The sequence below is a fragment of the Podarcis gaigeae genome, assembly GCF_964106915.1.
Source record: "Podarcis gaigeae genome assembly, chromosome: 2".
Lineage (NCBI taxonomy): Eukaryota > Metazoa > Chordata > Lepidosauria > Squamata > Lacertidae > Podarcis > Podarcis gaigeae.
This window is the reverse complement of record NC_139679.1, coordinates 43,514,017-43,537,703: the sequence shown is the minus strand read 5'-3', so window position 1 is coordinate 43,537,703 and position 23,687 is coordinate 43,514,017. Positions and strand designations below refer to the sequence as shown.

Here is a 23,687-nt window from a genome sequence, read left to right as displayed (position 1 = left end):
AACCTATAAGGCAATTGCGGATGCCAATCATGTTCCGTCAGCGAATAACAGCACCAGCTAGAGATTTCCAAGAGGTCATTGGGTCTAAGCGGTTATCACTCATGAGGAGCGGCGCAACGGCGGGCACTAATTTGTACTCATTGTCCCCAAGTATGCAGCGCGTCCGCTTTCTCTTGTTGCGCACCTTTCAGGAGGCGGGACCAATCAGCTGCTCCTATTGGTCAGAAAGAGAGCAGCTTAGTTCGTCTCTCTCTCTCGCGGGGGTGGACCGAGGGCGGGGGAATAATCAACGAGATAAACTGGAAGGAATTCAAGTTCTTCCCAATATGACGGGCTACGGAAGCTCAGGAGGCACAACGACTACCATTTTACAGCGCCTTGTTATGGATAAGTCTCCCCTCCCCACGTCTTCAAGCTGCGGCATCGGAATTTAAATACCGAGGGGGCAGGACAGCTCGAGTGTCAGTTGCCTGAACTGCTATGGCGGCGTGTCCCTTATGAGGGGGACAGAGCAAAGAGCGGCACGACACCATGGTGTAGCCTGCTTCCCCAAATGTAAAGTTTGATGTAGCACCTGTGCTCATCTCAGTGAAAAACATCAGTGTGCGATCGAGCACATAAACGGTTTCTTCTAATAGATAGATAGATAGATAGATAGATAGATAGATAGATAGATAGATAGATAGAAAAAGAAAGATCAGGTCAGATTTCCCTCTCACCCACACACAAAATAATAATGATTTGACAGCCCGCCAATGCAACTGGTGGAGCCAGTGCAACCACCTGCATCGTATCAAACTGGACCTTACCGACAGACACTAACGGGATGAAGACAGGGCTAAAGGTGCTGAAAAGGTGGTAAAAACAGAGCTATGCAAACCAATGCCCCCCAGCGTGGAAGCTGGTGCTTCTTCACTAATGAGGTTCAGAATACCAAACACCTTGAATATTGGCCACTTTCTTCCATGAAGGAATTAATTATCAGAGGTTAGGTAAAAGTCCTCTTGCCACCATCCCATTACACTTTTAAGTTATGGTTGCTGCAATGCAGTATTCTTTTCTAGAAGAGAAAGCATTTGAAGAGAGATTCTGGTTTGAATAAGATTCAAATGGAAAGTGAGTTGCCTGAAGCGGTGAGCGGCAAGCTGCAATATCACAGTTGTTTCTAACCTCAGCCATGAATTCACTCCTTGGCTCTTGCTTCACCTCAGAGCTACAGTTGTAATATATGAATATCAGCCTATCTTGCAAGATTACATTATTGAAACCAAGTGTTTTGAACACTTATCACCTTTGATAATGTATAGTTATATATATTACACCATGTCTGATTATTCTGAATTAGAACCAACACTTAGTCAATCAGTACTGTACTTTATCTTGAACATAAGCCCTTGGCAAAGTGTCTGCCTTTTAATTTTCAGAGAAATATGAAGAACAGAGAGATGGTCTCCTCTAACTCTATGATTTTAACCCATAAATATTTGATAATTAAAAGTAATATTTGCATAACAGCTGGATTTCCAATTGCTAATAAACATCTAAAGCTAAAATGCTATGGACTTAGCTACACCAGAGAGGGTTCCTTTTTGCCACCATATTTGAAAATGCTTGGTGCTTCATAGCTAGTACTGGAACCATCTCAGCTTCTTGGATTAGACATTTAAAATATAGTTACTAGGTTTCCTTCATAAACTCAAAAATTGGACACCAGAAGGTCAGAATAGAGGAACTGACAAAAGATTAAACTACAAAGTGGATAACTGCTTGATGGCGCAATTTGATTTATGAATGTTGCCACAGGCAAAAATAGTTATTCTGCTTACAGGCACTTGTTATTAAAAAAAGGACAAATTGAATAGATTTTACCAGTGTCTCATTCGCACCAGCTTGCACATACAGAATAATGCTGAGGGCAAGAATAAAACATCTACCACATGATGCTAATACTCATAGCAAAGGCACTTTTGTAGGCACTATTAAGCAGCCCTGGGTAAGTAACACACTCTAGATCATGACTTTCCAAGAATCCATTAGTTGGCATGGCATGATTTGAGCTGTTGGATGCCCTGCTTGTGATCCTAAACTTCTGAGTATGCTCTAGGCTTGAGCCATAGTATGAAGCAATCTCTCATATACTGGTATTTTGTTTTTAAACAAAATCCTGCTTTACTTACATTATCAGTCTACTGGTGGCTTTCTTTATGGGGCAGATTTCCTGACTTTAATCCTTTCAGTGTAGACTCTGATAATTGTTTTACATTACTAGATTAGAATTGCGTTCCAGCAGTGGTGCCAATCATACATGCTAGCACCTTTACCTTGTATTTTAGTAGGCTGTGCCAATTTCAACTCTTTTCTACAAAACCCAACTTCATCCTCTTCTGTACAGCCAAGTATCAACAGTGAACTAAGAAATTCATGCATTGCCTTAAATTGTTTGAAACTATTTCATTCACTCAGCCCTTATATTGTCCTTGGTGTGCTGAAGAAAATAGTAATTCCTAAAGCTTTAAAAACAAATTGGCCTATGTTTAAGCTGTTGCAAGATCTCCTGCCTCATGGCTCCATTAGTATGAACATGTTTTTGTTTCATCCTTCTCCTGCAGGGTCTCAGAGCTGCTGCAAATGCCATAATGGCCTGACTCCAGTGGAGTAGACCAAGCAAGTCATTCCTTGTCCCTTGGTTTATGTTCATCTTTTATTCCATTAATGTAGATTATAGCAGAAATTTGTACAGTATTGTGTCTACGAGCCTCTAGCTTCACCCTACAAGGAATTTTTCTCCCAGGTGAAGTACTCTACTGTTCCAGGAGTGTGGCATCCTTGATGAAATTTCCTGCACCCAAAGAAGAGCAGAGCCTCTTGAGTATGTGGGTCTTTTAGTGTTGAAGAGGGCTTAAGCTAAGGTCTCACTGAAGATCTTTATCTCCATCAGGACAACTGGGAAGGGATATTCTCAGATTTCTGAAAAAGTACAAGCCTTAGCAAAAAACCCAAGACCTTGTCACAGACTCATTAAGGAGTTTGATTTCCAAGTATAGCTAATCATGTAAGTTGCTAGAGTGTGATATTAACATTGTCTCCTACCATGCCACAATGCAGCATGAACCACTACTCTACATCAGTTAACACCCTTGTTTTTACTTCATTTAACAAGATGAGAAAAAACGCAACATTCATATCACAATGTTAGCTTGTGGTAGAGCATCTGCTTTGCCTGCAAAAGGTTCCAAGTTTATCCTGGCAGACAACACTACTGAGCTAGATGGTCTCAGTCTAAGTCAGTTTCCTATGTCTGTTCCTTTGTTTGAAGATTGGAGAAAATGGAAACATCATGTCCAACATTTTACGGTGCAATTGAGGGTGAAATTGTTATTAAAGACCCATTGGAAATGGTCTGAAACAGGCTATATCAATATCTGATTGCAGGGACAGAATGAGCATAATGTTCCCTGGCTAAACAAACATAATGCTTTAACTTCTCTGCCCCCACACCTGTAAGTAGCACAGACTATGCCTTTCCAGAAAAAAATGTGGTCCTGAACTATCTCACAGAAAATTCCATATTTCCCTGTGATCTCCCTTCTCAACTATTTAAATCTGCATAATTCATGGGCTTTGCCCCTTTAAGATAAGGCATTCAAGAGTTTTATTCCCATCTACAGATAATTTGATAAAAGGTTGAATGCAATGCCTCTTGGAACAAACATAATAAAGGGCAGCTTGTATAATAATTACCAAAAAAAACCACCCTCTAACAGGAGGGTGCCTACTGGAACATCAAACTTTATTAGTGAGGCAGGCCCTTTCAAAAGAACACATAGTTGGCTCAACTCCAAAAAAAAAAGAATATCAAGAGTACTGGCAAAAGGGAGGAATCAATTTGAAAGATTCCAAAGTTGCAAATGCAACCCAATTAAATAAATGTAAACTAATTGGCTATACAAGTTTTACTTGATTAAATCAATTAATGAAAATTTGCATATTTGTAAAAATATATATATCCCTGAACCAAAAAGCATGCTTTGTTTTAAAGATGATGCACACATACATGATATCAAGCATCTTAAAAGAAGCATTCTTTCTGGTCATAAGGGAGAATGCTTCTTATAAAATGGTGCTTGCTGCCTGCAGTTCTAAGCTAATTATTAAAAGTATCACTTTTCCCCTCACAGTCTGCTAACCAATTTACTGGGGAACCTATCAGTAGATTAAAAAAACCGCAAGTGCTTAACCAAACTGATTATATTGTGCTTTAGGCAGTGAAACCTCACGCATTAATTGGTTGGGTTAATGTGGCGGCATACAATTCCAGTTGTTCAAGGAACCAAATAGCTTGCATTGCTACTTCTGTAAGGAAGGGGAATGTTGTCAGTTTGGAGGAAAGTAGAACTCTCTTCAGGACAGGTAGTAGCAGAAGTCCCAAGATACAAGGAATCTGAGGAATAGGGAGGCCTGAGGCTACAATGCTGAAGGTAAGGCTCACAGTTGGGAAGCGAATGACAATGAAGAACTTGAAGGAAGGCTAAGTGACTTGAGATGAGACACACAAAGGGTCCAATCATAGAGGAAACTCTGAATAAATTTCACAATGTTTAGGATCAGGAGTTGTATGCAGGAGGGACGGTATCTCAGATCAGGAGGTGAAGGTAGAGATCAGATCAGGTAGAGGAGACAGGTGTACTACGCAGCCTGGTCAGGAGACAAGATGCCTAATGGACGCTGTCACTAGACTGCCTTAGAGGCAAATCTGTTGGGGTGACTAAGGTCACTGCAGCACTCTGTCCTGACAATCCTAAGGGGTTAAGGGAGAGCTGGATTATACATATTGATTTGAACCAAGCAGCCAATTATTTAAGCTAGAGGCTTTCAGTTGCCTTTAATGCACTTAGAAGTGAAAGCCACTGTACAATGAAAAGCAGAGGTGTAATGCTTCCCTGGTAGTTAATAGACAGGGGGAACATGGATAGTATTTGGCACATGGTAGCTGCCAAGCAGCATTTCCCTGCTACCACTCTCATGGAATACTTTTCAATCAGATATGATGCTAAGGAAGAACACATCTCGGATGGGAGAGGCAATGGAAACAAGGCAGAATCAACTATGCATGCATCCTTCATGGCCTTTGATTAAAAGAAAGCAATAGGGATGGGTTGCATGCAAGATACACTGTGCTACCCACTTCTCCTTCCATTTTTCAGGACAGTCAGAATGAAGCTGGCTGGAAAGCTATGGTGCTATTGCTACCCTTTAATTTAAAGTAGTGGCAGGTATAATAACACCCTCCACACAGTGTTTTGGGAAGGCAGCTCTTAGCACAGGGAGTTATGTAATGTTTGGAACTATATTGTCATATTAGTCCCTGCTCTGGAAACTGGCCCAGTTATATATGGTGAGGAATTTGCTCACCAATGCATCATTCTGTGCTGCAAGATTTCCACATACCTTTATACGGGATGCCTGGACTGAAACAAAGGTTTAAACCCCTGCTTTGGTCTAAGAGGAACCCACTGCGACATATGGTGATGCTGTTACACTGTCTTGTGCTGGGACATTCTTCTGTATTATAGGCGCTGAATAAAAAAAGCTTAGAGTTGTGACTTTGGTTTCATAACATGACTGCTGCTCAGCCTGCTATGGGAGACCGAAGAATAAAAAGAGATTGTTTTAAAAATCAGAAACAGAGGAAGAAGTTGTACATGGCAGAATAGGCGCCCGCAACAGTGATGACACACTTTGATACAAGGATTTCAGTATCTGTTCTACATAAGTCCTGTATGCGTTGGGGCTCAGACTGTATTGCCAGAGATGAGGTGAGATGTGGGAAATACATTAAACACAGGGAAAACTAAAGCAATTTTTTAAAAAAGCTTATACACCAATACACTTTTAAAGTACACCTTACCAAGACAGTGAGTCTGCTAGTTTCAGTTTATCCTGGAGTGATACAGCCTAAGGTTTCTCCAGGAAACAGCTTCCACATCCACTGGCAGCTCTTGGGGCACCTCTCTATAGAAACCACAACACATTCTCCACCTTCCACGTAAGTATACAACCCGAAAAGCACACACTCAGGATTCTGCTTTTGTTTCCAGAACAGGTTTAATCTAATATACATATTCCTAGGTACAGTAATAACCAGAATATGCCCATTGAAAAAGTTAAAAGGTAATTTGCCTCCAGACTCTGCTCAGCCTGGGATCCAAATAAAAATGAATGCTTGTTATTTCTACACAAAACTAGAGTTTAAAAAGTTGAGGTTCTATGAAGAGAGACGAGGACAGCAACAGTGAGAAATAACAGGAAAGCAGAAATTCCAGTAGGACCTACTGTTGCTGGTTTGGGAACTGCACCAAGTTCTTGCTAAAAAGGAGAAACATAGAGGCCCTCCACCCGCAAGAAGTCCAAACTCTTCAGGTACCCTAGGAAAGGACTTGCTTGTCCAGAAGGACATGTCATCCCTGATTTCAGGCAGAGGTTATCTATGGGACATCATTACCCATTCTTCAGCCCAAGGCTAAAGACAGGAAAAATCCATATTCCTTTGCCAAAATGTGGCAGAGCTGAATTCCCTACAGGGTCCCACATGAAACAGATGGGGATAACCAGGTGACATTGGGAAGTTATGGAAAGGGGAAATGTATATGGGTCAAAGAGTCCATGATTTCCCCTTCAATGCAGGTGGGACTGAGGCCCTCCATCACACAGTTAGGGAACGTGAACATGCACAACAGGATCCAACGTCTACAGAAACTAAAGACTTGTCACCTAAGGAGTCAAACATACATTAACTCTAGAGTCACATACAGAATCAACAGCTTTCCCCACAGAACAAAGTGCTCTGTGTCTACCCTCCCAACTTGCTTGTGTCTGACCTCAAACAAATCCTCATGTTCACAACTTTCACTAGAACCTCATATTCACAATTCTCACCATCACATCTCTCACAGCCTGAACTGCAACAGAGCAAGTCCATGTTTCCTCCCTGTAACAAGTGTGTGTCTTTGGAGAAACCTGCATTCACTGAAAGGACAAGGAAATTTCCGTTTTGCTTTTGTGCAGATAAAAGCGAGCTCCAGTTTGGAATACCATTTCCATCAAAAAGGAGCATCTCCATTAAAAACAGCATCGTTAATTTAGTGCTCAAACTCTGGGACTGTTCCTGCGAACTCTCCGCCCCACCCAAAATCCAAGTTAAGTTTACAGGCGGGCAAAGCTGTGGAGCACGGGGGGGGGGGGGTATGTCAAATACTGCTTTCACCCTCATTCTGATAACCATTAATCTTGTTCATTTGGAAAGGTAAGAGAGAAACCCTGGAATGCTGGTGCTTCCTAAGAGCTTTGCTACTGGGCCTCGGCTACAGGTGGTGCCGCAGGCACATCGGTCCCACTTCGCAAAGCATCGGCCTTGGAGAAGTTAGTCTCCAAGATGTGGCGCTGGAGGTGCCGCACCCACTCCTCTTGGATGGAGAGGGGTCCCTGGAACTCCACTTCGCAGAACCTGCACAAAGAGAACACAAAAGTCTATTTGAACCAAGCTGAAGATTTGCTCATCTCAAAGCCCACAGGGAAACCCTCTAAAAGTAGAATGTGGGAAAGGGGTGTGTGGGAATTGAGGCTGCCTGCCCATCTCTTGCCCTGTCTCCAAGAGGCCAGGTACAAGAAGATTGTTGCCTATAATAGGTTTAAGAGCAAACTGCCCACACTATAAAGCCATTCAAATTTCACTGCAGAAAAGGGGGTTAGCAAAATGGAACAAACCTGCACTTCAGCGTGTAGATGTTGCCCACAAACTTCACCAAGGAGGTCTGTGGTGGCCTAGGAACCAAGGAGGGCACAGGTCTCACTCTGGGAGGTGGCTGGCGGACCTCTTCCACCTTCTGCTGCAGATCAGCAATCTCCTCTTCTCGAGGTGGAGGAGCCTCAACGGGCTTGGCCTGCCTCCGCTCAAACTCTAGTGAACAGGGGGGGAAATTTGTTTCGGAAAGGATGCTGGGATATAGCAAACAGCATTGGCTGTGATGTATTTGGAATGAAAAAGGAAATTTGTGAAAACATTTTTATGAAGAAAAGAAAGGTGGGGCAGGAGAAAGTCTAGAAGTCATGCGGGAGAGTGGGGAAGCTACACGAATAGCATTGTCATGCTGAACGTCTCCCCATGACTAAGAACTTTACTTGCCAATCTGTTGAGGAATTTCTCTGAGGCCAAAGGTGAAGCTACCCAAAGCATTGGGGCCAATGAATAATTTGGGAATACTGAGAAATTAAATTGGTGCCTGAACATTCACTGCCACCACTCCCACCCCCCAGGAAGATACAGCCGCCGCCTCAAGAAGGCCTCCCGACTGCCCAGAAAGCCTTGTACCCAGATGGGCCCTGTGTTGAAAATCTGGGAGAATGACTCACTGTTTATGTTATGCTGCTGATGCTCCTCCATCTTTACCAGCGACAGAGGTGACGTGACTGCAGGTCGATCACTGCCATTGCCGCCACCGCCACTGCCACCATCCACAGCTTTGCTAGGCTCACTGGGCACTATCTCCCCACCGAGGCTTCTGTTCGCCAGTGGAGGGCTGCCTGCCTGCAGGCTCAGGGGAGCCCTCTTCCCAGAAGCATCGTTGTCGCGCACGTGAGATGCATTGCGGAACTTTTTGGTGAAGGGCCGCCCACCTTGGATGTAGCTGCGATAAGCTCCGGCTTTCTGGGGACGATGCTTGATCCACTCACTCAAAGTCTCGATTGGGGAGCCGTTCACACACCATTCAGTCACTCCAAACTGCCTGAGGTGCGCACGAGCATGGCTGGCCAGCGCCTTGCGGTTCTCAAAGTAGAGGCCACACAGTTCACAGCAGGCTTCGGTGGCTGGGAGCAGAAATGGCAGGGAGCTAGACTGAGCAAAACCTTCAGTAAAGGACTTAAGCAGTAACAGTTCAAGTGTAGAGCACCAGGACTTATTTGCTCCATGGCACTACTCTTATTTCCCCACAAAGGATCCTCAGGCATAAATACCAACAGCCCAAAAAGCCCACTTTGAAACTTCTAAGCACTGCCATCACCTGTAGCCCACAAGTCAAGTAAACCAAACCCCAGAATCCTTTGCCCATAAGTAGGCAAGATGCCCACTTTGGCCCTACGGCTGAAGACATGGAAGTTTACACCATTTACTGATTTGCCCAATGTTTGAATCCCCAAAGATAATGAAATAACTCTCTACCAGCCAGAGGACGCATAAAGGCTAGCTGATACCAGAGAAGGAGAAGAGGCAACGTACTACACCAGGGTTGTTGGCTAACTCTAAGCCCACTATATGTTAAAAAATCCCCTACCTATCAGGACACTGCCTTGCATCAAAAGGTTTTTCTAAAGGCTGTAGTGGAATACCTTTTATATGAGGTCCATATGCACACTGTTGCATCTACCCTCCCAGCCCAACAAGCCTGAAAGCAACTCAATTTCATAAGGGAAGGCCCTGAAATAGAATACCAAGGTTTATCAGGATCCCAACCTTATCCCTTCCCCCATTCTGGGGTTGCACTTACATGTATGAGTGGGCTTGTCATGCACATGCTTGGCTTTGAATGGCAATTCCGTCTGGATGTAGGTTTTCTGCTTCACTTCACTGTGGCCGCTCAGCCGCTCATCTGGCAGCGGGCGCTTAGTGGAGAGTGGTGCCAAGAAGCCCTCCGGTGACTTGAGTGGTGACAGACTAACCTCCCGACCAAGGTGTGGTTTCCCAGTCCTCCCGCCCAGCGGGGACAAGGCCATGGGCTGCAGCATTTTCCCAGGGGATTTAGGATCAGCTCCATCCTCCCCCATGGGCTGCGGAAGCTCAATGCTCATTGTGTTTGGCTCTTTCTTTATCAAGCACGGCTTGTTCTTTTTCTTTATGATTTCTCGTAGCGTGTCGATGGGGGAGCCATTGACTGACCACTCAGTTACTCCCATCTGGCGCAAGTGAGATCTGGCATGGCTGGAGAGCCCCTTCCGGTTCTCAAAAAACTCACCACAAAACTCACACCGAATATCCCGCACGGGGTCAGCACGAGAGGCTGCAGAAGACAAATCAACATGCACAGAGAATGCTTTACACTCAAAGGCAAGTAATTAGCAACCAGTCATGCACCTCTCACAACCTTCTTATTTATTTCTGCAGTGCTTTTCAAAACACACACACAAAAAATGAACTACTTATCTCACTTATATCTGATAAGCCACCCTTTTAATTTAAAGGCTGAACAGGTTCCAGGTCTGGGTCCTCCACGCCCGAAGCTAGCATGCTTCTCAACACTCTGTTAGTTCTAGAGTGATTGCACATTTGGAGACAGGAGTATCTGAATATTTGCATTTATTTTGCTAATGAGGAAACACAGAAAGTTTCTCACTGTACTAAGGCCCCAATCGCTAATAGCAATCTTACAAGGAATCCATACAACATGGTCACAAGCTCTCAGAATCTCCAGTGCAGGAATGCATGAGCATAAAGCTGATGCTACCTGAGATCTTGATTACTAGGCAGCAGCACCCTAAACGGCCTCGGTCCAGTATACCTGAAGGAACGTCTCCACCCCCATCATTCTGCCCGGACGCTGAGGTCCAGTGCCGAGGGCCTTCTGGCGGTTCCCTCATTGCGAGAAGCAAAGCTACAGGGAACCAGGCAGAGGGCCTTCTCGGTAGTGGCGCCCGCCCTGTGGAACGCCCTTCCAGCAGATGTCAAAGCGATAAACAACTACCTGACATTCAGAAGACATCTGTGTGATATTTTACTGTATTTTTGGTTTCTATGGAAGCCGCCCAGAGTGGCTGGGGAGGCCCAGCCAGATGGGCGGGGTATAAATAATAAATTATTATTATATTATAATTCTTCACTTTCACAGCCATTCCAACATGCATTTTTGCCCATCACCAAAGGCTTATGCATACAGCCCCTGTTGCTAACACTTACAGAGATTGAGTGGGGACATCTCCTCTCGTGGTGACCAAGCTCTATCAGATAGATGTGAATCATTATGAAGTCCCCCAGACATCATTTCCCGCTTGATTTCCATACGCAGCTGATCTTGTTTCAGTTTCTTGTGCAAAGAGGGAGAAGAAAGCCCAGGGAAGATTTTTCTAGCAGTTGGGGGAGAAGAGGTAGGAGAGTGCCCCAAGGGGCTCCCTGGCTGCTGTGCCTTCTTAGGCATGGGAGGCACATGGCTCTCCCCTGGACCGCGTGACTCCAGGGAGCCTCCAAGAACAGAGAGAGCAAGTGATTTCTGACCCTGTGCTGGGGAATTGGAGGTACTGGTCCGAGGCTGAGCTCGCCTTTTTAGGATTTCTCGGAGGGTGTCGATGGGCGAGCCATTCACATACCACTCAGTTACCCCCATCTGGCGGAGGTGCGACCTGGCATGGCTGGAGAGCCCTTTCCGGTTCTCAAAATATTCACCGCAGAACTCACACCTGATATCCCGCACAGGTTCTGCTCCAGAGGCTGAGGAGAAAGAGGAGAGGAGAGACAGGCCATTACAGAGGCTGAAAAAGGGATTGGGCAGGGAGCAGGATGTGACGTGGACACCAACTAGGTTATTCCCTTACAAGGCAGTATGAAGCAGGCACATAGCACAAGGATTTCACACAAGACAAAGCTGATACCTTAACAAGATTGGCCAAAGGAAAAAAAAAAATAAACCACCAACAATCCCTGTGAAGCATGAAAGCTGGGGTAGGATGTGGTCAGAGCAGGGGACACTGGATACATGACAGGAGACAGTGAAGAGCAGGTGCTGCCAAATTATAAAAAATGCTGAGAATGGCTGGTCCTATGTCATGAGATTAGCGAGGAGGTATACCAGAAGCTGTGTGCTTTCCTTCGCACCCTGATCAAGCTTTCAAAGGAAGATGATCATGTGCGTGCAAGGAATCGGGCATGAAGGCCAGTTTCTTCTCCATGATCCCACTGTCTCCTTCAAAACGAAGGGCCACCCGTCGGGATGAAAGTACATTTGCTGTACAGCTGAATAGGAAATCCCACAATGAGAAATGCTGAATACCTTTTCCCGTCCCAGAATTCAATGCCCTAATTCTCCCTGTCAGGAAGTTCAGAGAAGACTCATTTCCCAATGTGTGTCAGGGGAAGAACCACCAAGTGCTCTGTATTTGCCACCGTAAGCTTGAGCCATGCAGCCTCCTTTAGGTAATGCAGGACAGCTAGTGCAAAGGGGTGAAACACACCATTCAATATGGGGTGCCCATGGCTATTTTAACAGCTTTAAAGCCAGCAGTATGCAGATCACACTTTGACTGGTCTCATCTACTCTCCCTGCACTGAGGGAGGGAAATAGCTGGAATCCCACCACCTGGAGGCAGTTGTCCCCTTCATCTCTGAAATGGGTCGCAGTGCCACTTTAAAGCCCTGGTAAAATTGGAAATGGCAGAAGCAATCTTCTTCCTTGCTCTGTAACTGCTAAGACATTAAATGCCATGTAGAAACACATCAGTACTGAGCATTTTGCTGACGCTAAACAAAGCCAATGAGTGCTGTGAAAAATGCAGCAGTCAATTTCAAACCAATGGCCACCAAAGGGCTCAGGCTATGTAAGATTGCACACTCTTCCCTTCAAACTGCTTAATTAATTCCCCTTCCATCTGCAGCAGATCAGATTGAATCCACACTTGTCTTGTGATACTCTTAACTGAAGAGCAACTGTATAGCCTTCTCCTATCTGGGACAGGGAGATGCCATCCATGTGGAGCAAGAGATAACGTGGAGAAAATACCCGGACAGGGAAGAGTTAACTTCAGCACACGCACAGGCCAGCTGGGAAAGCTGCATTATACATTTCAGAAAAAGCTTTGCAAGAAAAGCATGTGGGCCAAAATGCTTGCTTCCCCAACCCTTTGCTGCTTATTGGACATGGTGGCAGGAAATGGCAAGGGGCCTGGATTTCTAAGCGTACAGCTCCATGTCACATAAACAAGACTAGGAAGGGGGAGAGGAAGAGGAGGGGACAGGAGCCAGTGCTGATAGAACCTACAGAGATTGAGTGGAGCCATCTCAGCATCTGCTGCCCAGTACGCACTGGAAGAAAGACCCTGTTTCCTTTGCAGGCTGGCCGCAGCTGACAACCTGTGGCCATGTGGCTTCAACTTCTTGGATGGTGGAGGGGAGTGAGGTGAGAGTACAGATGGCTGTTTGCCCAAAGGCCTTGGTGCGTGTGCTTGTTTCATGCCTGTGGCAGGCGCTGCTGTAGCTGTGCTCTTTGGGCTGGGTCCATCAGAGCTCCCAGTCTCCCCTAATGTTTCTCTCTCGCTATGGAGGAGAGAGGAAGGGCGGCCTTTGAAGTCTTCGCTTTTGATGAGATCATTTAAAACATCAATAGGAGATCCTTTAGCATCTGGATCGCTCACTCCCAGGTGTCTCAGGTGGGCTCTAGCGTGACTCGACAGCCCTTTTCTGGTTTCAAACCAGGCACCACATAACTGGCAGTCAATTTCTCTGCCCGAGTCACTATCTACAGCTGCGGAAAAAAGAACACATTGATCACAATAGATACGATCACACAACTGATGTGTCTCAAGTACCCGTTACAACCTGAAAAGGACCTTCTTCCTTTTTTTGTTCTAAAGGCCCCATTTCTCACTCCAGAAATGGTAAAGTGGTTTCCTAGCAGGATTTAGCAAGCAGCCCTAAAGGAAAGCCAAGTTATTCACCTGTACCCACTGATGCTGGTTTAACAGTTAAGCAGAAATTCTCTCAGAAGACTTGCATTTAACCAGATTTCCTTTTAGTGGCCCAGGTCAAGTTTTCAAACATTCTCTTTCCTGAAAACATGATGCTCAAGCCTTTTCCATCTCAGCTTAAACCGTCAGGCATTTCAGACACCAGTAACTTTTGAAAACAGCAATGTAAAAAACTGCAGAGTGTCAGACAGCCCTAGTCCCAGACTGAGCAAAGCTTCAAGCTGCCAGCTGGGTTCATGCTGGAAAAGCAATATGGCAAACAGAAAGAGTGACTTAAAAAATTAAACCGTCAATTTAAGAGGTCCAAAGCATTTGCATTTTTGCCTAGCATTTCAATCCTTCAGACTGAAGAATCTTAATGTAAATGGCCATCCTCAACAATGGCACAGTGTTAAATACAACACTTTCCAAACTGTAATTGTTTCTCATCCCTGTAAGGTCCATGAGGCTTCTTCGATCCGCTATTAAGCTTTGGGTTTGATTTCAAAATAAAGATGGACAATAGTGACGTTTTCAGTGCTGTGACTCTTACATAGTCCAGCAGCATGTGGTATAAGCCATTAGGAAGAAATGGGTTGAACCCAGAATTGACAGCTGTTATTACTCAATGAGGGCAGAACTGCCACTTTGAGAGTTTATTTTAGTTCATGCAGATTTATGCCAATTTCCGTCACCAGCAAATTCAAATTCCCAGGAATGTTCTAAGAAGCCATGTAAGCTATCTAGAAAATTGCAAAGTTTGTTGATTATAAACCTCCACTTTCATATACAACTGACCGGATGAAACACAGTTCAAAATCTTATCAGCCAAGGCAGAGCCTAAAAGCAAACAAATAAAATAAAAGCAAAGGTTCTTGCAGCAATTTCAAAAATATGAAGTGCAGGTAAAGTATCAATGCCAGGGCAAAGAGTTATGTTTAGGAATGGATTACACCTCAAAATGGGAATGAGAAGCAGCTATATAAATGGTGTTGACTTTCTCAGCAACTCTTTTTCAATTGTATGCTTGAGGAAGAATCACAACATATCTAAGGACTCCAAGTGCTCAACTGACACCACAATATTATGTTAAGAATCTGCGGCCCATGACAATGCAGTTAGAGAAAAAGGCAAACGGGACTTGGAAAAGGGGCTTTTAAATTGAAGGTTCCCTGATGAAAGAAGCAGTAACTCAGTTGTGGGGTAGACAGGTCAGGATGTCATCCAACACTTCCTTACAACTGATGCTGCAGACTTTGTTGCTGCTGGGTCAATAGAAGATACCACAATATACACCTTGTGCACTGTTATCTTTCCCCACCCCCAGATAGGACTGGCCTTGGTACCTTGAGCCAAGTCCACCAGAAAATTCCCCTCTCTTTACGATTCTCCTTACCTCTGCCTCAACACACCAAGTGAGAACTCACTACTCCTTCACCAGCAACAGCTGTAAAACGGCTTTTAAAAAGAACTGAAATGGCAGAAGCAGTGCTGATTTTCTATGATTTTCCTCCAATGCGAGAGAACACTGTACAAGACTGAAGCAGAGATACTGGGTGGCTTGTGCCATTTCTGCCAGCTTTAATAGAAAACACTGTTGAATGTTATAGCCCCAAAGAAGCACAGATTATGTTAGTCTCCAAACTCCAACATCAGCTGCAAGTCCACAAGCCTTACTATAGGCCCTGAGAAGAAGGGCAAAAAGATAATGTACAGCCGGGGAAGCAATGGCTCAGATGCAGCAGAAATTGCTTTTAATTAGGTACTGAGAGCACTAAATTCCTCACTTTATTCTGAAAGATTGCTAAGAATTTTGGTTTTAAATGAACAGCTATGCAGAATATCTCAGAGGGTCTCTCAGTCTTTTCTTCTGATAAGAGTTTCACTTAGGGCTTTGGAAAGAAACATATAATCTCTATAGTTCTCCCTTCAAGAGATAAACATCCCTACTTTCACTAGTGACTTAAAAAATCTCCAGGCACAAGTCAAAAAGACACATGGGAAGGCTTTGTGGCCCATCCAATGAATAAAATAAATATGACTGACCCTCCTGGAGATAGGTTTCGGGGAAGAGCCAGTTGAGGAAACTTCCACTTTTGGGAAAAGAGATTTACTAAAAAGGTGCCTAGGAATAATAATTTTTAAAAACTCCTGCTCACTCAGCTCAGAGAAGGGAAGAAACCCTTCGGGACAACACTAAAGGATCACAGTGAAAGTTCATCAGTTGTTCTAGAAATAGGAAGGGACACTTTTGCAGGAGATCAAACTTATGCAATAAGTCCTTTATGCCCTTCCTTTATTGTGGTGTATGCAAGATGCCGTATGTGCGAATGAAGCAAGCAGCCTGTGCAGAGCCAATAGGTGTAAAATACGCCTTGGGGTGGGCAGCCTTACACTGGTTCACGCTACAAGGTAATGTGAAACACAAGAGCTCCCTGCAGCAGCAAACTGCAAGCCAGCTCTCCTGTTCACAAGCAGCATCAGCATCAAACAGACTCACTTAGATTTAAGGGGCCTTCTTCCTCCGGTTGTGACCACTGTGCTTTAGGAGAACTCTGCAGAGGGCTCAGCGGTAGCTTGGGGCTTTTGTCTTCGGGGGTCTTTGGCAGAGGAGAACCAGGCAGAGCAGGTGTCACTTTCTTGAGTATGGGAGATCCTGGCTGGGCAACATTCTTGGGGGTGAAACCTGGAGGGCATTTGATTGCTTTGTTTATAGGTGCCTCTTGCGGCCGTTCCGTAGCTTTGTTGGGAGGCAGCAGTGTCGGCTGTGAGGACCCTGCAGTCCCTTCTTTGGGAGAAGCAGATTTTTTGCTAAGGCTTGGAGAGATGGGGCCACTGTCCACTTTGCCCTTCTGCTTCATCAGTTCATAGAGTAAGTCGATGGGGGCTCCACTGCTCTCAGACTCAGCCACACCGAGCTGACGTAAGTGAGAACGGGCATGGCTGGACAGGCCCTTGCGGGTCTCGAAGCAGACGCCACAGACCTCACATGTTGTGAGGTTTGGTGCTGGAAAGAGGAGAGTGACTTATTGAGACAAGGTTAAGCTGAACCCCACACTGCCTTTGCTACCAGTCAGTAGAGCACAAGCGCACACCACGTTATCTTGATTTGGACCCGGCTCCATAAACAAGCCAGGTATCATCAGTTTAGCATTGGACTCGCTAAATAGACTGGCTCTTTATTTTGCAACAGATGACTTCACTAAGCTTTAGTAAAAAATGGTGCTGGATGGTCAAATTCCTTCTGCAAAAATCAGTCTGCCCTCTAACCATCACTTTGACCCATGTTCTCACACAAAATTGGTGACACGCGCCTTATGCTAAGTCGGTGAAAGCCACACTATAAATACCCCCTTTAGTCTCCTTGTTCACAAAACATTATAATTCTTATTTTCATTAACATTTCAAGTATCACGGCCTGATTCTCCTACCCAAATACAGTCAAAAACAATGAAGTCTATTCCATCAGACTGTAGCAGAGGTAAATATAGGAGGGCCATTTGATTGTCTGCTGAGAAACGAGCTTTATCAGACCCCTTTCTCCCTGAATTGTTTCCATCCCAGCTGGTCATTATAAGAGCTACAATGTAACCTTAAGAATTGATGCCTGAATTTTCTCATTTTCCTCTTCCTTCCTCATTCATTTTTCCTTTGGTATTGTGTCTTTTAGACTGTAGGTTGTGAGCCTTTTCAGCCACAGAGTAGGGTAAAAATGTTTTAAATAGTATTTATACCAAGTGGCTACTTGTGATCATTTTAAAGATGAAATCAGAAATATTTATCTCTTCTTGGTTTCAAAAGCATTACAATATTAATTCAGAAAGTTAGGATCCCTCACAGCATATATTCTACATTTCCTTTAAAATGAAGAAAAACCACAAAATGGCTATTTGGTTGTACACTGTAACAAGCAATGGGGTAAATACCCCAACCCCCAAATCAATAATGGTACATAATGTTGGTAGATCATATTTGCATATGTTCATTAATTTGCTATTTGGTAAGCTCATTGCTGTTCCTCACAATGTACTTTCACATAAAGCCAAAAAAATGGAAAATACTGTATACTGTATTCACCACATATTGAAAAAGAAACATTTTATTAAACTCTCAGTATTTAACACAAACATTGCAAACTTTTGAAACACACTGTATTCTTTTTGCTATATTTTTCATGTGAACAATACTTTTGTTAGTCATGAAACCTTTCAAATTATTTCACCAAGAGACAGTGTAAATTATAAGCAGTGACACCACTTTATAAAACAAGTGATAAGCAACGGGTTCAGATCTGCATTAAAGTCACCTAATGGGACTGTCACCATCACATACACCATGGACAAGGCTCAGCAGCAACCTCAACAGAGGACAGACTCACTTTTGGAATCCTGGGAATCTGCCTTATTGCTAGAAGGTTCAGGAGACAGTGAGCTTCCTATTCTGTTAGGAATATGGTCTAATGACCCAGCCAGAGAACTTTTCTTCTGGAGGGCTGGTGACCCCATCTCTGCAGTGACCATCTCTTCTTCTTCCTCAGAAGCCATAACTACCAAAATATAAAAGAGAATATGGGGTTTGAGCTGGAAAATTAATAATGCAAAGAGATTAAGCACCATACAAGCTACATTTGCCTCATAGCGCCAGTTAAGAAAAGCAAAAAACTATTAATTCCTGCAAATGATTAAGTTTTGCAGAGTTCAATGAGACTTTTTTCCAGATTAAGTGTGTCTAGGATTACAATTTAACTAATTCACTAAAAAACGAACCAACACTAATGGCCTTTAATGGTTTTAGCATTTTAAGGCATGATTATAATAAACAAGTCTGTCTTGCTAGATAAGAAGACAGAAAACATTGGTTACTCGCTGTCTGTTGGATGAGCTAAGCAAATTCCTTAGATTAATACAATAACAATAGTCACACATCAGCTAAACCACCAATTAGTTATTTTCTAGTTACAGGGTTTTTTAGTTGCAGGACAAAGCACCACACTGAGTGGTATTTACTGTAGTTATACACACAAGAACCCAGAATAGATGCAGGGGGAAATTGTATTGATGAAGAAACCAGTAATTACAAACAAAAGAAAATGGGTATAAATATTTTCAATACAGGGAAACATTTTTTGCCAGAGCAAGACAGTGACATAACATTATATAAAACTGTTTCCGACAAGGAGCCAAGTGTAAACTAATCTCTTCTGATCCAACAACAGATACTGTGAAAAGAACTACAGTAGCATTACAAAAAGTCATTTAGCCCAAAACAGACAATGAGAATTTCTGAAGGTTCAATCCTAAACACCCTTACCCTGGGATTAGCTATTTTTACAGAGAATCAGCATGGGATTGTGGTGTCCAAATAAAACTGTGGAGGTCTGATTCAAATTCTCACTCAGCCATGAAGCTTACCCAGTGATCTTGGGCCAGTCACACTCTTTCAGCCTGGCCTGCCTAAACTAGCCTTATAAAGTGGCGAGAGAAAGAACCATGTATGCCATCCTGAGCTCCTTGGAAGAATGGCAGAATATAATTGTAATACTAAATGCAAATATAAATAAATAACTTACTTCTGAATAGACACACATAGGCTCAAACTGCAAAAAAATAGGGATGGGGAAGATGAGCAGAATAGGGAATCTTCTCCTAAGTAAGACTGATCCCAACTGTTGTTTTCTGGACAAATTCACTATAATTCAGAGATAATATCAGCTACAACTTTTTTATTCTTCTTCAAAATTACTTAAATATACAACAAAGTAGGCAATCAGAAATGCAGGTTAAAGCAGAATTACTGTATTCTATTGTTTATATTACTAGACTGGAGAGATTAAAAGACAGAAGTCAGCCATTCCGACCTTCAAAGTGCTGGATAGCCAAAACAGACACGAGATAACGTATTGCATTAAAAAATAAATAATTTCCAACCTATGTTTTAGGTATGCATATTTCTCATACTGCAATACAACCAATTCTTGGTGTCTTACTTTGGGCTTTTGACGAGTCAGTAACATTCTTTTCAGGATTTTCAAAATTCACTTTAATAATATGTATCCACAAGGGAGGTTAGAAAGTCAAAGAAACGAGAGCCGGTTTGTCTCGATGTGGATTATTCCCGTTCTCGCAGCGGACAAAAGATGCTTTATTTTTATTTTTTTTTAAATGTCTCACTTTCGATTGCCAGCTGCTGCCGGAGGGCGCGGACCAGACGTGACAGGCGCTGGCCAGTGGCTCCGGGTGCTGCAGAGGCTAAACGGGAAGCGGCCGAAAGGATGCTGACCAGCGGGGAAGGCACGGCCGAGATACCCGGGCGCCCCGTTGGCGGGGAAGGAGGAGGAGAGCCGCGGGCTACCAGGCCTTGACAGGAAAGCTACCACGGACTCGGCACGGAGAAGCAAGGCGCTCCCTCCTGCCAGCCACCCAACCCGACCTCACGCCACCCCCCAGAAAGGGACAGGCGCCGCGATCCCTGAAGGCGCAGACCGGGCTGCCCCGGAGGCGGCGGGCGAGGGTGGGGGGGCGGAAGGAAAAGCAGGTCTCCAGCATGACACCTCCCGATCGGCCCTCCTGCCTGACGGACATGTCTTCCTCCTCGCCTTCCGGGGACTTACCGGCCTCGGGCGGAGGACCCGCGCTCGCTTCATCCTCTCGGGGCCGCGGCGCCGCCACCGCTTTTGTCGCTTTGGGCTGCGAGGGGGTGGAGGCCGCCATCTTGGGTCCGGCACATGCGGGGCGGCAGCCAGGCGGGGCGGCGGAGCGCCGAGACTCCAACTGAGCGCGATCAGGTGGAGTAGTCGAGCGCCGAGTCCACCCAAGAGAAGCCGGCCCAGCCGAACCAGGAGGAATCCACAGGCCCAGAGAGATGCAGCGAAAAGCACGAAGCGATCAGGGTACGGGTCCAGGCAAAACTACTCCACCATCGAACGACAGATTAAGGGAAAGCCAGCAAGGATGGAAGCCGCGCGCTTAAGGCTCCAGCAGACGAGAGCAGTGGAGCACCTAACTCTCCTTGCCACAGCTAGGACGGAGGAGGCAGAAAGGGAGAGGGGGCCAGTTTGCTAGCGGGCAGGTGGGGAAAACAAAAAACCGAGAGAGGAAGATGCACTCTGTGGCCAGAACGCCTTCAGAATAATACTGCTGAGAGATAAAGAGCTTCACAGCAGACAAGCAACGTGAGGTGTATAAAAACACTCTGCATCTTTAAGGAACAGTTTTAAAAACATTTTTATCTGTTTCTTCATCTGCAAAGCCACTTTACTTGAATGGCCACAGTTTTCTAGCCCAAAACTACAAAATGACTCAAGCGCACTGAAGTGGTGGAGGATATAGCTTTCACAGTTGCAACCTCAATCTATATACTAGTTAAACAGCAATTGCTCCTGTGCAGGTAACAAAGCAAGATAACAGATTAATCGAAATACAACATATTTTAAAAACTACAACAGATACATAAAGAAGCTGTAATTTATGAAAAGCCCCCTTTTATCTCAAGGCTGAGAAAACAGGGTTTCCTTCAGATCTACTTATAAGGATCAACTGCCTAAAGAAGACTGTCTTCCCTTAAATCCCAATCAGATTTGGCACTGGTCACTTCCTTGCATTGCAGTTAGTCTTTTTTCAGCTCCAAACCCATTTGTAATGGAGAGGCCCAGGCCATAGATACAAAGAAAGGTGACAGTTTAATTGTTGTTGTTTAGTTGTGTCTGACTTTGTGAGCACGCCAGACACTTCTGTCTTCCACTGCCTCCCGCAGTTTGGTCAGACTCATGTTTGTAGCTTCGAGAATACTGTCCAACCATCTCGTCCTCTGTCGTCCCCTTCTCCTTGTGCCCTCCATCTTTCCCAACATGAGGGTCTTTTCTAGGGAATCTTCCCTTCTCATGAGGTGGCCAAAGTATTGGAGCCTCAGCTTCACGATCTGTCCTTCCAGTGAGCACTCAGGGCTGATTTCCTTAAGAATGGATAGGTTTGATCTTCTTGCAGTCCATGGGACTCTCAAGAGTCTCCTCCAGCACCATAATTCAAAAGCATCAATTCTTCGGCGATCAGCCTTCTTTATGGTCCAGCTCTCACTTCCATACATCACTACAGGGAAAACCATGGCTTTAACTATACGGACCTTTGTTGGCAAGGTGATGTCTCTGCTTTTTAAGATGCTGTCTAGGTTTGCCATTGCCTTTCTCCCAAGGAGCAGGCGTCTTTTAATTTCATGACTGCTGTCACCATCTGCAGTAATCATGGAGCCCAAGAAAGTAAAATCTCTCACTGCCTCTCTCAGGCAGTGAGAGACAGTTTAATAGAAGACAGTAAATTTAATCCTGGTTTTTTATTCCTTGCTTCAGTTGCACCTCTTCTAATAAACAGATCTTCCCTTCTGTTCTGAAGATCAAGAAAGATGAACCATCTCAAAAAGAATAAATATGCACTAAAGTGTGCTTAAAATCCAACATCCTCTCCATCAGTTCAGGATGAGCAAAGCTGCTTTTGAGCCATAAGACAAGCGAGAGAAATATTTCAATCAGAAGACCATTTTTCTGAAAGTGAAATGCAATGCAAATATCTCCTCTCTTTTGTTGCAATCATAATCCCACTTATCTAGGTGTAAGCCCTATTTCACATTTCTCTAAATTTTCTATTCCTATATTTAAATTTTCATTTCTCTGTAACTGTATTCATATATTTTTCATCTCCACTAATGTGATTTGGGGGTTGAACTCATCACTAAGCAAATGCCTAGGGACAGAAAAAAGGAACTACCTTTCAGCAGGCAAATAATGCATTTTCTTCACCAGCACTAGGTGCCTAAAAAAGTGACAACTGATTTTAATAAAACTGTTAGGAAGGGGTCCTCTTTCCTTCTTCTATAATGGCATACACTTTTAGCAGCTGTAGAATGGACAGAATATACTTTGTGGGCCAGGCTGGGCTCATAGACCATATATGTTTTAACAGCACTGATCCAACCTTATATTCTGTAGTTTTCTTGGGTCTTCAGCACTGTTACAACATTTTTACCAAGCTATGAAAATTGTTGATTCACTTCCTGTTGCCAAAGAAAGGGATTTTATCAATAGTAACAACTCAAGAGTTCTAGAAAATATATTATCTCATTGTGAGAATTGACACCCTCCCTGAAAGAAGAGGTAAAAAATTTTATTGGCTTCAATTAGATGAAATTATCTAAAACCAGAATGCTACAGTTTAGGGTAAGCATTAAGAATAGGAAGTCCAGATGATAAAATAAAAAATGACCAAGATGCTTTTAGCCCACATGCCACTCAAAACAAGGTCCATGCCTCTTTGGAATCTACAGACTTTGCATGAGTTAGAGACCCAGCCATCTATGTATGCAGATTTAGGAGACATCTAAAATACATGCCTCAAAATATATCCATGAAGGGTTTAGGTCACCGGGGGCTGGGGAGTAAGAAAGCATGGCAGTTAAGTTTCATTGTACATGACCTTCCAGTGGTTGGCAAAAAAATGCAGAGATAGAGACAGAGTGACACAATGCTGGTCTGTGTTTTTGCCACACACAGAGGAGGGAAAGAATGGTTTTAAATCACAAATTCATTCTTTTTCTTTGCTAAGGTTACAAAATGAATTTGAGCCTATGACCAATTAGCTTCCAAAAAGAAGTGTCTTAATGTTGAACTTTCACAACGTCTATATTTGAAAACCTTCGCTATCTACAAACAAACAAAAATACCCCACAAGAAACAACTTCTTAAGAAGAGGAACATTGTTCCCCATGTTTCTAGGGTTTATATACTCTGGGCATGTATTAGGAATCCAATGAACACTTTATCCCGAGATTTATAATGAATTGGTTAATCCAAATGGGAGATTTCCCCAGACTTCCAAATTACATAAAAGCCTGCCAGAAATCTAATCAACCAATGCTACTTGCTTAAATAATAATAAAAAATTATCTTGTTCTTTGTGGTGTTGCTTGGCTTAGTAAGGCCTTTAAAATATAGAGATGTC

General features: G+C 43.9%; 1 protein-coding gene and 1 long non-coding RNA gene across 20 annotated transcripts in view; one reads left to right on the top strand and one right to left on the bottom strand.

Annotated features, from left to right (window-relative positions):
* The first annotated feature begins 36 nt into the window (after positions 1 to 36).
* On the top strand, positions 37 to 2,740 carry LOC310838516. Of its 2 annotated transcripts, XR_014561006.1 has the most exons (3): positions 37 to 150; positions 1,890 to 1,993; positions 2,610 to 2,740. It is a non-coding gene; the product is annotated as an uncharacterized lncRNA (long non-coding RNA). The 2 variants fall into 2 exon arrangements; XR_014561007.1 differs by lacking the exon at positions 37 to 150 and having other exon boundaries at positions 986 to 1,993.
* A 3,346-nt stretch (positions 2,741 to 6,086) lies between these two features.
* Positions 6,087 to 23,687, bottom strand: part of WIZ (WIZ zinc finger) — a 56,585-nt gene continuing 38,984 nt past the window's right edge. For 12 of the 18 annotated variants that reach the window (XM_083725754.1, XM_083725759.1, XM_083725751.1 and 9 more), the window contains exons 6-13: positions 18,080 to 18,247; positions 16,202 to 16,708; positions 13,017 to 13,499; positions 10,946 to 11,473; positions 9,543 to 10,052; positions 8,410 to 8,865; positions 7,765 to 7,957; positions 6,087 to 7,504 (exon numbers count right to left, since the gene is read on the bottom strand). In XM_083725754.1, coding sequence (XP_083581880.1) covers positions 7,348 to 7,504; positions 7,765 to 7,957; positions 8,410 to 8,865; positions 9,543 to 10,052; positions 10,946 to 11,473; positions 13,017 to 13,499; positions 16,202 to 16,708; positions 18,080 to 18,247 — 3,002 coding nt within the window. In that variant the 3' untranslated portion in view covers positions 6,087 to 7,347. The remainder of the gene's footprint in view (positions 7,505 to 7,764; positions 7,958 to 8,409; positions 8,866 to 9,542; positions 10,053 to 10,945; positions 11,474 to 13,016; positions 13,500 to 16,201; positions 16,709 to 18,079; positions 18,248 to 23,687) is intronic. The other 6 variants (XM_083725745.1, XM_083725753.1, XM_083725746.1 and 3 more) reach the window with 3 other exon arrangements.